The sequence below is a fragment of the Microplitis mediator genome, chromosome 11, assembly GCF_029852145.1.
Source record: "Microplitis mediator isolate UGA2020A chromosome 11, iyMicMedi2.1, whole genome shotgun sequence".
Lineage (NCBI taxonomy): Eukaryota > Metazoa > Arthropoda > Insecta > Hymenoptera > Braconidae > Microplitis > Microplitis mediator.
Genome location: NC_079979.1, coordinates 16819116 through 16834500, shown reverse-complemented (window position 1 = coordinate 16834500; position 15385 = coordinate 16819116). Strand labels below are relative to the sequence as shown.

At 30.7% G+C, this 15385-nt stretch overlaps 2 protein-coding genes across 8 annotated transcripts; one reads left to right on the top strand and one right to left on the bottom strand.

The window, feature by feature from the left end:
- Nucleotides 1-578: 578 nt before the first annotated feature.
- LOC130677508 (tyrosine-protein phosphatase 69D-like) lies at nt 579-11837 on the top strand. Of its 7 annotated transcripts, XR_008991626.1 has the most exons (10): nt 579-802; nt 942-1269; nt 1541-1846; nt 2308-4284; nt 4931-5177; nt 5282-6293; nt 6369-6677; nt 7085-7513; nt 7969-8110; nt 8401-11837. XR_008991626.1 is itself a non-coding variant. In XM_057484280.1 (9 exons), exons 2-9 carry the CDS (start codon nt 1173-1175, stop codon nt 8047-8049), a joined length of 4458 nt encoding a protein of 1485 aa, XP_057340263.1. In that variant the 5' UTR covers nt 579-791; nt 942-1172; the 3' UTR covers nt 8050-11837. The 7 variants fall into 7 exon arrangements, 6 of the variants coding, with proteins under 6 accessions (XP_057340263.1, XP_057340261.1, XP_057340264.1 ...); XM_057484280.1 differs by having other exon boundaries at nt 579-791; nt 7969-11837; XM_057484278.1 differs by having other exon boundaries at nt 947-1269; nt 7969-11837.
- LOC130677514 (uncharacterized) lies at nt 8756-14703 on the bottom strand. Its single transcript, XM_057484287.1, has 3 exons — nt 14153-14703; nt 13608-13895; nt 8756-13516 (listed from the first exon to the last, which is right to left on the bottom strand). Exons 1-3 carry the CDS (start codon nt 14456-14458, stop codon nt 13175-13177), a joined length of 936 nt encoding a protein of 311 aa, XP_057340270.1. The 5' UTR covers nt 14459-14703; the 3' UTR covers nt 8756-13174.
- Between the last annotated feature and the right edge of the window lie 682 nt (nt 14704-15385).

Sequence of the window (15385 nt, the reverse complement as noted above, 5' to 3'; positions counted from 1 at the left end):
ATTTACTTTTTTTAAACTTTTTTTACTTACCCGCCAGTTAATAATAGAGATATTTTAATTATCAACAGAGATTCGTTGTCGGGACGATTTTAACTTTCAAATATTGCCGCCATAATATTGTGGCGCGCAGTGAGTTAAATTTGATGATTTGAAGTCAGCAGACATTGAAAAATTTTACAAAAAAAAAAAAAAAAATAAAATAAAAATATGCACATGTAGAAAATTCAAAAACTGCAGGTGCAATTTTTCGAATAATTTTTGTTTTTTACAATTTATCGTTTTCAAAAAAATTCAAAAAATATTTGACGTCGGCTTATGAGTGTGAATGTAACGAATTATGAATTTTTTTAATTTTTGAATAAATAAATAAAATATAGAACAAAAATAAAAAAATATTTAGATAATTTGAAAATCACGCGCGCTTTTTAAAAATTTTATTTAAATTTATAAGTTGTCTGACGTCTGGTACATTCACACTCATGGCTAACTTCAGTATCATAAAAATGTGTTCTGGTGTCGCTTTGGTTGGTTTGCTTTTCTCTGGGCTCAGGCGCTGATATGACCGACGACAAACGGGGATAAATAAAGACCGAGATAGAGAAATAATCAAGTTGAAGAGAGAGAAGAAGATAATTCGCGAACAACCAACACACTGGGACACACACCGGCAGCAGATTGTTTGATTGTGCATACACACAGTACACAGTGTACAGCATCCTGAACTGAGGATATAACAGTTGATTGCTTCGTAGGCACTTGGCAACTTAAGTAGTGCAACTTTTAGTTTACAAGTAATACAAGTGTACGTTTATTAATATACTAGTTTATTTATATTTTATAATATTTAAATAATGTTCATTACTATTTTAAATCTATGAGGTCTGTAATCCCAGTGTAAGAGTTTGTGAATTTATTTAAAGTAAATTATTTATTTTTTTTAGTACAGTCAGGGTTTAACGAGAGACGCTTGAGGAAGGCGTCTAAGAAGGTGGGACATGCTACGGAGACGGAGCTAGAATACTCCAGGTGATGGTTTGTCGAGGGCTAAACCCAAGTAACAGTGGAACAGTATTTTTAAAATAAATAAATAAAAAAGGAGTAAGGATACAAGGGCCGGAGGGCAAACTGTACACGCCCGGCTGTCATAAACGCGGTGTCCTAACGTAGACGCCATGTTACGGATTCGCGTGTCGATGGCGAGTGTTTCTGTGTTTTTATTCTTGTGTTATGTCATCAGAATTGTTTCCACAAATGAGCTCAATGAAACCAGTAAGTATTTCACTGGTTAATTATTAATTTATAATCATCACTCTCTGATATAACGATTACTCATACCGGCGACTGTGATTAATTGTAAAACTATGAGTGATAAATAATTATTTTTTAAACTAAATGTTATTTGTTATTGCATGTTAATAATAAACAATATCTTGGTTGAGTTGGTGTATTAATAAATTTAGCACATCATGACAACAAGGTCACAAGGTTTTTGTATTACGATAAATTGTTATTATAAATATATATTTATTTTTATTTACAGCCACTAAGATAACGGAAGTTGTTGAAACGCAAAATGTACCATTTGCTAGCATAGAAATAGAAGCATCACAACAATTGGACGGTATTGAAGCTGGTAGTACACCTTCTTTTATATGTAAACTTAGTGAACCTAGTCATATTTGGTGGACATTTAGTGATAAAAATGTTACGACAATTAATGAGTCTGACTACAGAGCGAGGTTTGATTTGAAAATTGCAAGTAGAAAAGATTCGGGTAATTATACTTGCAAAGCTAAGACTTATGGTGGGGAACTGTTAGAAAAAACAATTTCTATCAGAGTTGTAGGTAAGTTGAGTATAAATAAGTAGTAAATTGTGTGACGAGGCATGAAGCAAAATTATTTCAGATGATGGCTGGCATCACCTGCAGTGAAATCGTGTTTCATCCTGAGTTACACTCAATATTTTTCATGATTACCTGCATTGGAACTTAGTTTCAGTGCCAGCAGCCAGTCATTAAATTGTCATTTGGAATTTAAAATTGAGCCGAAATTATAAATACTATTTATTATTGACACTAATTTTTATAAAACTTAATCACAGTACGAACTGTCATTTACTTCAGTGCGAAGGCATTCGCAGTTTACGCGATTTCTGATATTAATTTGCGGCATTGGACTGGAATTCGCTTGTCGACTGGCTGTAGTGTCACTGAAACTTCAAGTGTCGATGCTGGAATCATGAAAATGATGTTTCATAATTTGAATGTGATAAATAATTGATGATTATTATTTTTAAAATTTTTAGAACCCGGTAAAACTGAAGCAACTCAGGATATTTGGGTAAATGCAACAGCCCCAGTAATTTTAACCTGTCATATTTATGGTTTTCCTCTCCGTAATTTCACTTGGATAAAAGGAAATAATTCCGAGAGTATCGAAGATCTGAAGGAGCAGACACACGTGACGAAAGTCAATGAAACTTATTATGTTTCGATGTTAAATTTTACACGCGTGTACAGAAATGACAACGGAACGTACTCGTGTTTGGCTTACGATTTTAATAGTTTAGTAGTAGGTCTGAGAAATCTTTTTGTCGTTGACGTGCCTCAAGTAAACATTGACTTTATAAAAGCTGTTGGTGCTGATAAAATATACCTTAATTGGACAGTTAATGATGGCAATAAGCCGATATTACACTACAATGTTAAGTTTAGAAATAATGTAACAAATGATATTGTTTATTATCGTGAAAGAATTGACGGTATTAATAAGAGTTATGTACTTAAAGGTTTTGATAAAGCAACGACTTATCAAATAAGTATTGAAGCTACTAATGAAGTAGGTGTATCTCAAGTCTATACTGACCAACGATTGATAACGACCTTGACAGAGGATCCAGTGTTCGTACCCACAGGTATTGTCAAAGGTATCACTGAAGGCTCAATAACCCTGGGTTGGACTCCACCTCCACCGGCGCTAAAAGAACACGTCCATTATTACAATCTCATGATTATTCATGAGAACGAAAAAAAAGAAGCTGTACATCACGCGCAGTCGGGATTTAAAGAACATGCGTTCACAGATCTCAGACCAGCAACAACATATCAATTCAAAATAGCGGCTTGCAGTTATTACACTCAGCAATGTGGTAATTGGAGCGCCGAAATAAATGGGACTACTATGGATGGTGTTTGCAGTGCGCCGCAAAATTTTACAGTATCCTGTCACTATGACAAATTAACCCGTACAAGTTTTGTCTCGTTAACTTGGGCTCCACCGGCTATTTTAAATGGAGTTATCACACGTTATCAGTTAGATTTGTCGGGGATTTCACACTATCGTGATGATCGTTCAAGATATCAGATAGATCGTTGGGGTCCATTTAGTCACAACACCCGAGAGAATGATCATAGCTGGGAATTTCGAAGTGTACCGTCTAATACAAATTATACTGCGCGTATTTATGGAGTGACTAGAGTTAAAACACCGGGTAAAGAAGCTATTGGTAACTGTACGATGCCAGGAACGATACCAGACCGTGATGATTTGAATGCACGAAGTTGGCGTAAAATTGAAAATGAAGGGAGACATTTATTTAAGATAAATCTTCCTCGTATATCTGAAAGAAACGGCCCAATTTGTTGTTACCGTGTATTTTTAGTAAAACTCGCGCCTTATAAAACTTGGGCAGATCTTCCGCCGCCAGAAGAACTGGAAATAAATTCATATCATTATGCTCACATGTCCCCGGCGGGGGGTGCGTACGTTGCCGAGATGTTCGACACTGACCATTTGATATCGGAAATTTTTCTTGGTGACGGTCATACTAATTATAATGGAAGCTCTGCTTGCAATAATTGTATTGGATTACGTCCCAAACCTTCGCCATCATTACGTCTTATTCCTGAAGTGCCAATACTTATAAATATAACCAGTTTGCCTGCAACTACTACCACCACAACGACCATGACTACTTCTACGACGACTTCTACGACACCAGCAACGACAACAACAACAACTACGATCACCACTACTACAACTGCTAAAGCTGAGACGACAACTACATTAACTCAGACAACTCTATCAACAAATAGTAATTTAAATTTAAATACAATTACAAATCAATTGGAAAGTTTAACGACAGTTGCTACTAGACGTAAACGTGATAATTCTGTTGGTGATAATATGCTAATTGAAAATACTCAAGATTCTGGACAATATTTTCCGATTGATGGTTTTCTTGATGAACAGTCAAATTATACGGCGTTTATTGAAGTGACTGGTGGGTTATCATTTCATAAATAAATTTTTAGAATTTGTGACATTGTTGGGCATCACTCCAAGAATATTCTGAGAAATTTTCATACAAAAATATTGAAAAATAAGCCAGTGGTAGTGGGGAGAGACGTCACTTCAAAAAAAAGTCTCCATGCCGTAGGCAGGATAACTCATGACTGCCTCATCTGAAATAAAAAAACCAAAAAGATTTCTTTAGTACATAAGTTTATCTTAGATTTGAACGAAGGATTTTTTTTTTCAATAACTACTTATTTTTTAATTAAACAAAAAGAGCAATTTTTGGGAAAAATCAGAGTTTTTTGATTGCGCCTTTACCAAAAATTCAAAAATTAATATTTTGTTTATTCCTTCGTTCAAATTCAAGATAAACTTATGTTCTAAAGAAATCTTTTTGGTTTTTTTATTTCAGATGAGACAGTCATGAGTTATCCTGCCTACGACATAGACTTTTTTTGAGGTGACTCGTCTCTCCCCACTACCCCTAGCTTATTTTTCAATATTTTTTCGAAAAATTACAAAAATATGCTTTTTTTTTGTATCAGACCATTTTCCACTTAAAAACTTGGCTCAGTTTTTTTTGCGCATTAATTTTTTGATTTATTAAAAAATTTATTTATTTTATATTTCAGTTTACGGTGGCCAAGACGGGCAAGTAATACCAGCGTACAGTGGATATTTAAATACATTATTCGGAGGCTTAGAACCTCGTGCTATGGTAACTGAACAGGGAGGTCCACTTGGAGTAATACTTCAAGTATCCGTTGCACTGATACTTATTGTTATAATTCTCCTAGTCGCGCTGTGTGCCCTTCACAGATACACTAAACGCGCAGAACAAAACGGTGAGGAAAATATAAATCTGAGAAACAGCATCAGGTGAGTAATCGTGAATCTCGATATTTATATTTTATATAATATATAAAAAAAGAAAAAACAACAATCGAACAACAGGTTTTCTAATGGATGCCCTTTTTTGGCAGGCATCTCTGCAGGAGCTTGAGAGGAAGACATCAGCTTGTAGCAGCCAGTCCACCGGATATGCCGCCTATACCTAAAAATGAATTACTCCAAGCTTACGTTGAACGTCATCGTGATTCTGATTATGGGTTTCAACATGAATTTGAATTATTACCCGACAGATTTACCGATCGTACTACTCGAGGTTCTGAGGCTCGTGAAAATCTTTACAAAAATCGGTACCCGGATATCAAATCTTACGACCAAACTCGGGTGCGACTGTCGTTAATTGATGGCATTATTGGCTCGGATTACATAAATGCAAACTTTGTTCTTGGTTATAAAGAGAGAAAAAAATTTATTTGCGCACAAGGGCCTATGGATAATACTGTTTGTGATTATTGGAGAATGATTTGGGAGCAGCATCTTGAGTTGATATTAATGTTGACAAATCTTGAAGAGTATTCTAAAACAAAATGTGCTAAATATTGGCCAGATAAAGATGAAACTAAAAACTTTGGTGATATTACCGTTGAACATGTGAGACAAAGACCATTTTCAGATTACGTTGTACGTGAGTTAAAAATGACTAAAGTCGGCGAACGTGATTCTAGAACAATTGTCCAGTATCACTTTTTAGTTTGGAAAGATTTCATGGCACCTGAACATCCCCATGCTATTCTTAAATTTATAAAACGTATTAATGAAGCCTATTCGCTGGAAAAAGGGCCTATACTTGTTCACTGTAGTGCTGGTGTAGGCAGAACTGGTACACTTGTTGCTCTAGATTCTTTACTTCAACAACTTGCTGATGAAGGTCAAGTTTCTATTTTCAATACTGTTTGTGATCTTCGGCATCAACGTAATTTTTTGGTACAATCTTTGAAGCAATATATATTTATTTATCGTTCTTTAATGGAAATGGCGACTTATGGTGATACGGAAATTCCACTGGGACAATTAAAAGCGACTGTGGAAAAATTAAGACAGAAAGAAAATGGAAAAGACAAGTCTCGAATGGAAGAGGAGTATGATGTAAGTTTTACTATTAATATATTATAATATATATATATAAATAATTAATTATTTATGATAAATGTTTATTTTCAGGATCTTGTAACACAAACGCAAAAAATAAGTTCTGTTTTAGAAGAACGTAAATCATTTTCAGTTGGCAGTGGTGACGAAAATAGAATTAAAAATAGAAGTGAATTAGTTATACCTTATGACCGTAATCGCGTCATATTAACTCCTATACCAGGGCGTGAACACTCAACATATATTAATGCGTCATTTATTGAAGGATATGATAATTTTGAATCGTTTATTATAACCCAAGATCCCCTGGAGTCAACAATTGCCGACTTTTGGCGGATGATTTCCGAACAATGTATTTCAACGATTGTAATGTTGTCTGACGTAAGTATTTTTATAACAAAAATATCAAAAACGGTTGTCCCTACGGATCAGCCCCAAAATTTTCAGCTGTTTTTGAGCTCGGAGAGCTTGATACTCTTGAGCTCTTGATAAAAAACAGCTGGACCAAAAATGTATACATTTCGCTGTAAAAAATTAATTTTTGTCCGACGATATCTTCGATCGATTGACTTGAAAATCAAATCAGTTCTAAGTCTTAGTGAGTCCTGTCGATTTCCGCAAAGATATCGTCGGACAAAAAAAGTTTACATACACACACGCGGATTCCCATCCGGAAATGGTCAGAATAACTTCGTAGTACCTAAAAATTTCTAGACCTGATAGAAGTTAAAAAAATAAAAAATAATAAATTTGATTTATTTTATAAAAAACTGAAATTTTTTTTTTAGTTAAATGAAGGAGCAAGAAAATGTCCGAGATATTGGCCAGAAGACGAGGCTGTGTATGAACACATAAGAGTGTCTTACATTCAGAGTGAAAGTTGTCCGTACTACACTCGGCGTGAGCTTTGTGTAGCAAATACTAAAACTGATGAGACAACAGTAGTAACGCAATATCAGTATCACGGTTGGCCGACGGTTGAAGGTGAAGTACCGGAAGTAACTCGTGGGCTTATTGAACTTGTTGATCAAACAACTTCAACAGATGTTGAAACAACAGTACCAATTGTCGTCCATTGTAGTTTTGGTTCGGATAGAAGTTCGATGTTTGTTGCTCTTAGTATATTAGTACAACAATTAAAAACAGAAAAACGTGTTGATGTTTTTACGACAACGAAAAAACTCAGGTCACAGAGACATGGCATGATTAGCAGCTATGTACGTAATCTATATATATATTTATTTATGATTTTTTGCGCACCTCAATCGTGAACGCTTCTTTACACTTTTTTTATTACACTAAAATGGGTTTAATTGTATTCTAGTACAAAATTTATTTATTAAAGAATAATTTAGACCCGGTATTAAGTCGATTAATTGTTCCATTGATTTAAAATTAATTTGAGTTGACATTTAAATAATAATTTAATCAAAATAAGAAAAAAAAAAAATATTAATAATTATCACGAGCGATTGAGGTGTGAACTTTTTAATTTTCCATACAGAAAAAAAATTTCTTAGTGCAAAAAATTTTCTTGAGCAAAGAAAAAACTTTTTGGGGCGAAAAAAAATTTTAGCATTAGTTCCATAATGAAAAATTTTTCTTGCGCCAAGAAATTATTTTTTATTAAAACTAGACATTTGATTTATTAAAATATATTTTAAAATTACAGGCGCAGTATGATTTTCTTCACAGAGCAATTATGAATTACGCAGATCTACATAATTTAACTGAAGATTTATCTAATTCATAATAATGTAACAGTGACATTTATTCATATTCCAAAAGACTGATCTCATCATTTTCTTGTTTACGTAAGTCATTATTCGATTTACAATGAACGGAATTTTTAATCATTATTATAGTAATTATAATAATAATAATTATAATGAAACTAAAAGTCATTATTAAATGTATCATTAATGGAACAACCAAATATCGAGCATCTGAAATATTTTCGTGCCTGAAAATTAAATGTGATTAATTTTTGAGTTCCATTTTATCAATGATACATAATTTAATCAGTCTTTTTATATTTATTATTAATTATGTCAGTCTTTTTACAACTCATTAAATATTTTTAACCGAATTTACATTTACCCAGGTACGTATTCATGAGCATACGTGCAGTAAATGACCACACGGGTGATGAAAAATTATAAACGGTAAAAATATTTTTAAAAAAATATCAGAAAATTTATTATTTCAGCTGTGCTGTTACAAATAAATTAAAATATTAATTACTAATAATAATATTAATAATAATAAATGTATGAAAGATAAATGTGAATGTATGTTTTTGTATACATAATTTTTTTAATGAGTGCAATTGTGCGTTTTCGTGATGGAAAATGTAATTAAAAAGCTTCGGCATTATTTTGTTAGCTAAAATTTTCATACTGACACTGGGAGTAAAGTTTAAGTAACAATAACAATATGTTGTTAAATGACTGTCATTAAAAAAATCGTAATTTTTATTATTGCCATAAAATAACACATTCATCGTAAATTGTAAATAATTATACATATTAAAAAATATACAATATAAATTTCGTGATTGTCAGATTTATACATTAATATTATATAAATATATATATAAATATAATGGGTCTGATTAAATGAAAATATTGAGTATGCGTGCGTGCGACGGATTATTCATGTATTAGTATATATTTTTTTTTAAATGTTTTTTTTTTAATAAGAAAAAAATAAATAGAAATAATAGGGAAAGACTGATAGTGTAATTATGAAATTCGAATTATTTTCGAACTTTAATTACACAGCCATTTTTTACGGAGTCTCCCAGACGAGCCCCTTTTTACAAGAGCTCAGTTACGAAGCACAAATGAGAGCTTTATTATTTTTTTTTTAATTATATACAATAAATAAATGGTCACATTTTTATACGACTAAAATTATATGAAATTTAAAAACAACGACATGTATTTCGAATTTACTATTAATTAATTAATTAGACATTTTGTCATTATTAATTTTTTTTTGCGTCTATTGTTAATTATCACAATTGGGGCTTGTTCAGAAACACACTCTGGAAGAGAAAATATTCAATTCCTGCGTTCAGAAATATCCTCTGGTCGAACCAGAGGTGCGATTTAACATTACAAAGGTACTAATCACACCTAGATAGGTAATTTTTCACCTCCAGAGTGTATTTCTGAACACGCCCTTATTGTATATTTGCTATAAATGTTTTTGTTTTTTATTTGTTCATTGTTTTCTAGTCAATTAAATAACTCCAGCACGCGCGCTGCTAAAAATAATTATATATATTTATATATATATAGTAATTGGTCTTTTTTAAATGAGAGACAATCGTAATATCATTTTTACTACCAAGCATCGATAATATTTTTATCGCTTATAAATTATATCATTTAATTTTATTATTATTTCATGCTTTTCATTCCATTTATTTCGTCTGTTGCGCGGTCAATAAACGCGATCATTTTTTTTTTTTAACACTTTTTTTTAATGTATACAATACCTAATATAATTAGCTCATATTTATAATGTTATCTCAATTACACAAAACATATATGTAAATGATATATATAATACTTGAGGTAAACAGTTGTATTTTCATACTGTTATGCTTTTTATACCACAAAGTTGCTAATTTATTGTCTAATTCACTAGGTTTTGTTTTATTTTATTTTGTTCAATTATTTTTTAACCCACCAATAAAGGTGATTAATTGTATAAAATAATTATATTAACATTTACGTTACATTTTAATGCATGCCTGAATAAATTACCTCGTTAAAATACATACAGCCTTTTTATAAAAATAAATACAACAAAAAACTATAGATCTGCTTTATGTGTTGCCATATGTGCTATCATTCAACTGCTGGTAATTCATTTTTATATATATTTATATGTAAACATGTATGTATATTAGACTGTCAAATAAAATCGATTTTTTTTTCGGCCCCATACGAAAGTTACGTCGAATGTAACAAAAAAATTGGGTACCAAGTTGTGGTCATCCACAAAACGCGCGCTCGCTTAAATAAAATTTCCCATGTACAGAACATGGGAAAAATTTTTTTTCACTTTGAAATTTTATTGAAATGACCGGATATTTTTTTAGAAAATCGCTGTGCAAAAAAGATCTCAATTTTTTTTAAAATCTAACAGATCAAAAGTTACTTTTTTACGAAAGTTTCAGTTTTTTTCTCGAATAATTAATTTGTGAAACTGTAATTTTTGAAGTGTGAAATTAAAAAATTATTAAATAACATCCTGATTGCAAAAAAAAATTATCTACAAGCTCCTGTGACACTTTGCAATGATACTGATAATTTTGCGGGAAAAATTTGAATTCAAACTTAAATAACTTTTGAAAAGTTGGATTTATAAAAAAATTGTAAGAGACCTTTTTTGTAGAGCATTCAATTATCTACAAAAATATGTATGGTCACTTCAATTTATTGATCCGTTAACGAGTTAATTTCAAAGTTCAAAAAAAATTTACTATGTTTTTTAAATGGGAAATCTTATAAGTGAGCGCGCGTTTTGTAACTGAGGGAGGGCCGAATTTGATACCCAATTTTTTTCATGTTACAGACAATGTAATTTTTGTATGGGACAAAAAAAATCAATTTTAAATGGACAGTCTGATATATACATAAAGTATTGTAAATTAATTTTTTTTTTTTACTGTAAAATTAATAAGTTATTGGAATGTACTATTCCTGTCTGATTCTAAAAGTGTAGAAAAAAAATCTAAAGGCTCTAAAACGAATGTACAATAATCAGTATTTATGCTTGTGAATATTTTGTTAACCGCAAATTTATGAGCCCCAAGGAATATTAAATAAATTACCAATTGAAAAAAAAAAAAAATGGTTATTACGGAGACCAGATCGTCTCTTTATCATAAAAAAATTCATTAAAATTTTATTTAGCAGTATTAATATGATCAAGAAATGGCAGAAATGAAATAATGAAACTAAAAAATGCTACTAGTTGACGCATTAATTAATGCGAGATTCTTCATTTGTGCGTACAATTATTTATAAATAATGAATTTAAATAAAATGGTGAATCTCTACCTCATCTTAGCGATCAGTAATCAGATTTTTCGATCAACTCGAAAGTAACTCAATAATTTTTTATAAATTTAATTTTTTCTTCTTATATTCGAAATATATTTTCTTGTACTCAACAAATGAAGAATTAAGTGGCATTATTTGCTATGAATAAATAAATAAATAAAATATACAAATGATAGTAACACCGAGTGAAATAATAATTGTAAATGTAAAGAGAAAAAATAACGAAAGGACAAAAGATAAAAATCGACTGAGCAATTTTCATTGCTTGTATTTTTCTCTTTTTTGTTTACGTGATTAATCAATACAGTGGATTTGTGAAAAAAAAAAAAAGTTGATAATTAACTAAAATAATTATTTCACATATTGTTGTCACGTGTGCGAGAACGCTGGAGAGTTTTGTAAAGTAACGTTTTTAAAACAATTTAAAAAATAAATAAATATTAATTATAAGACAAAAAAATCAGTCGTTTATTTTACTATTTTAATTATTTTGCTGTAATAAATTAAAGAATGAGTTTTGCACTGAGAAAAAACATAACTTTTGTGAAAATCAATATTTTTTCGAGTAATCGATATAAATTATTGCATTGTTAATTTTAAATCCTGGCGGATTTGAATTACGGTAAATTACTATGATACTGCAGTCAGCTGACGTCTAATAATTTTTGGATTTTATTTTAAACAATAAATTGTAAAAAAAAAAATATTTTGAAAAATTGCACTTGTAGTTTTTAAAATTTTCTACAAGTGCATTTTTTTTTTTTTTTTTTTTTTAATTGATTTGTTGAAAAAAAAAATCCGAAAATTTGTGACTGTCTGCTAACTTCAGGATCGTAAATTAATGATCCTGAAGTCAGCTGACGTCTAATAATTTTTGGATTTTATTTTAAACAATAAATTGTAAAAAAATAAATATTTGAAAAAATTGCACTTGTAGTTTTTTGAATTTTCTACAAGTGCATTTTTTTTTTTTTTTTAATTGATTTGTTGAAAAAAAAAAATCCGAAAATTTGTGACTGTCTGCTAACTTCAGGATCGTAAATTACTACGGTAAAGTTCCGTAATTTTCTAAAATGTGGTATTTATACGGCAAATTTGCCGCAATTTACGGTAAAGTGTGGAATTTTGACCGTAAACACTGTATGCTTTTTTATTTTTAAAGATTTTACTCTACGGTACTTCACTTTACGGAAAATTACCCCAGACTTGTCATTATTTTACGGCAAATTACGGTAATTCCGCGTAAAATACGGTATTTTTATGGTAAGTTTGCCGCAATTTATGGTAAAATGCGGCATTTTTACCGTAAGTACCGTATGCTTTTTTATTTTTCGACTTTTTACTCTGCGGTACTTCACTTAACGGAAAATTACCCCAGGCTTGCCGCAATGTGACAGTAAATTACCGTTCTCTTATTATAAATTTACGGTAAAAATACCACACAATTGCCGTAGAATACCTTACGTTTACCGTAAAATGCCGCAATTTGTATCCGCCAAGATATCCAGTGCAAAGAAAAATTTTCTTGACCAAAGAAATTCAAATTTATTTACACTCCTGCAAAAAAAATATAAAAATATTTTGAAGTAAACATAAGTTTGGATTAAGAAAATTATTTTGAATGAAATCTTAAAATTTTTTACCAAAAATATATCAGATTGAAAAATTTAAATATATACAAGGATTCGAAGAGATTTTTTTCTCAGTGTATAACTTTATATATTAAGTATTATAAATATACGGAACTTGCATCAATCAAGTAACACATACATGTACGTATATATATATATATATTTTTTATACAGTCTTTACATTTCTATTGCGATGAATTTTTTTTCGCTTGACGCGTTGCACCGGTCTAGTTTTAATTCCCACCATAGCTTCACTGAATGGTGTCTTCGGCCTCGTTGTTGTGTAGTTGTACTTGTCAATTGCCTCGTTGACAGTCGTCGTGAGATTCAGAAGCTCATCATGTACTATCCGAGATCTAAACTCACCTAAAATCCGCGGAAGAACGATAACACCGAGCATAAATACCAATGCCATGCCGACAAAGCTGCTGATTGCCATAAAAAGCGGGTTTATTATTATCTGCTTCTGGGATTCTTGATGTCCCGACTGCGCTGGCGTCAAGTCGTTCTACAAAAAATTTTTTTTTTAAATACTAATTAATTACTGGAATCTTGTTCATTAAATTACTCAAGTACTTTTAGATAAAATAAAGTCTTACTATCGTTTTATATCCGTTATTATTTTGAAGATTGTCCATAAATGATTTCAATGGATAAAAATAATACGCAAACGTTTGCTGTTGATTATCAGCATTGGGAAGATGTAAATAATTACCAACAACTGAAGGTATTTGTCCAGATTCCAATGAATTTTTTAATCCAGGCAAAGATATTGCATTACCTGACTGCAACGCCTGGTTATACATCATCGCTAATTCATTTTTAGTAAAACCGAGAGGTGGATTTTGAATTTTAGTCTGATCCGGAACTACTATTGGCCGCGACATCTAAAAAGAAGTTAACAAAAATTTTATTTTTTAAAAATTTGTCTATGATCCTGAAGTTTTGGATTTTTTGGCAACAAATCGATTGCAAAAAAAAAAAAAACTAAAAGTATGCGGATGTAGAAAATTTAAAAATCTACAAGTGCAATTTTTAAAAATATTTCTTATAATTAATCGTTTTGAAATTCAAAAAATCGGACCTCGGCTAATTTCAGTATCATATTTATTTAAATATATATATACATATTTTTTTGAATTACTTGTGGGTAATATTGATTAGAAGCTTCAACGATAATTTGTTCACTTTTTTTCGGAGGGTATCCGTTGTGCCTCGAATCGTCTTGATGAACTGTCAAAATATTGGCATTAGTCCTCGAGTATCTTTTACCCGCCAAAAAATGTGGATTAAAATTATGATAGCCGGTAATTGACGGTGATTGTAATCCTTGAAGTTCAATCATCACTTTGCGCAAATATTCTTCACTAGATTCAGTGCTTCTTACTTCTATCGCACAAACTGATGATACCAGTACTAATTGTATCACTCCCATCCACTTGACCTTCATCGCGTATCGTTTTAATTAAATTTCAAAATTTAAATATTTGAAATTCACTTTTTTTTTATCCAGCATCATAAAAATTTTAAACTTTATTTATTTAATTGTAATTTAGGTAAAGATTTTTTTCATTTATCCAATGGCTGGGACTTTAACTGATTTAAATTTAAATTCAAATTCAAATTCAAATCGCGATATAAGGAATCGCTCATACGAGATGTAGATGAAAGGACTGCGCGCGGTAAACTGGTTACTTTGCTTCACTCAATCCAGTTCCCCACTACCTGGATGATAAAAAAAAAAAAAAACTCATCCCTGAATCGACGTATGATTCCTTATTATAGAAGTAAAATAAAAAAATGTTAATGAAATATAATAAAAAGAAAAAGAAGCGCCAGCATACCGGTCTTTGAGGTCACTAAAGTTTATATTACTTTTATTATCATTATTTCCCCATACATAAATTCATTTAGCAGATGTGCTGAGAATGTAATTGACTTTAAAGTGAAGGGTCTTATGTAGGTACTTACATATAAGTAACTATTACGATAGTAATAATAATAATAATTTAAATGTATATCAAGTTCAAATGTATATCACGTTTTACCTGGACCGTATTGATAAAGTGGAATGAAGTTAAATTTCAAATTATTTTATTTTTTAATGGTAAATTTTTAACGGTAATTCCAAATACTCAAATTGATGTAATAAAATATTCAAATTTTAAACATTCGCTTGTAAAATATATCCTACTTAAAAATGAGCGGTGATTTTTAAAAAATATAAAATAAACACCGAGGATTTAAAAAATGTAATAATAGTTCTTGATATGTCAATCATTATTATATTTAAAAATAAGGTCATATTTTTTATTTGTACATCTTATCGGGAAAACACCGTAATATAGATTGTTGTCATTTGTAATTTAGTGATTGG

What these genes read in the sequence shown, in the direction of transcription:
- LOC130677508 (XM_057484280.1), top strand. Translation starts at nt 1,173, where the DNA reads ATGTTACGGATTCGCGTGTCGATGGCGAGTGTTTCTGTGTTTTTATTC. An exon ending in GAATGGAAGAGGAGTATGAT is followed by an intron (nt 6,294 to 6,368) that starts GTAAGTTTTACT and finishes GTTTATTTTCAG; the next exon opens with GATCTTGTAACACAAACGCA. An exon ending in ATGGCATGATTAGCAGCTAT is followed by an intron (nt 7,514 to 7,968) that starts GTACGTAATCTA and finishes TTAAAATTACAG; the next exon opens with GCGCAGTATGATTTTCTTCA.
- LOC130677514 (XM_057484287.1), bottom strand. Translation starts at nt 14,458, where the DNA reads ATGAAGGTCAAGTGGATGGGAGTGATACAATTAGTACTGGTATCATCA. An exon ending in CTAATCAATATTACCCACAA is followed by an intron (nt 13,896 to 14,152) that starts GTAATTCAAAAA and finishes ACTTCTTTTTAG; the next exon opens with ATGTCGCGGCCAATAGTAGT. An exon ending in ATAACGGATATAAAACGATA is followed by an intron (nt 13,517 to 13,607) that starts GTAAGACTTTAT and finishes AATTTTTTGTAG; the next exon opens with AACGACTTGACGCCAGCGCA.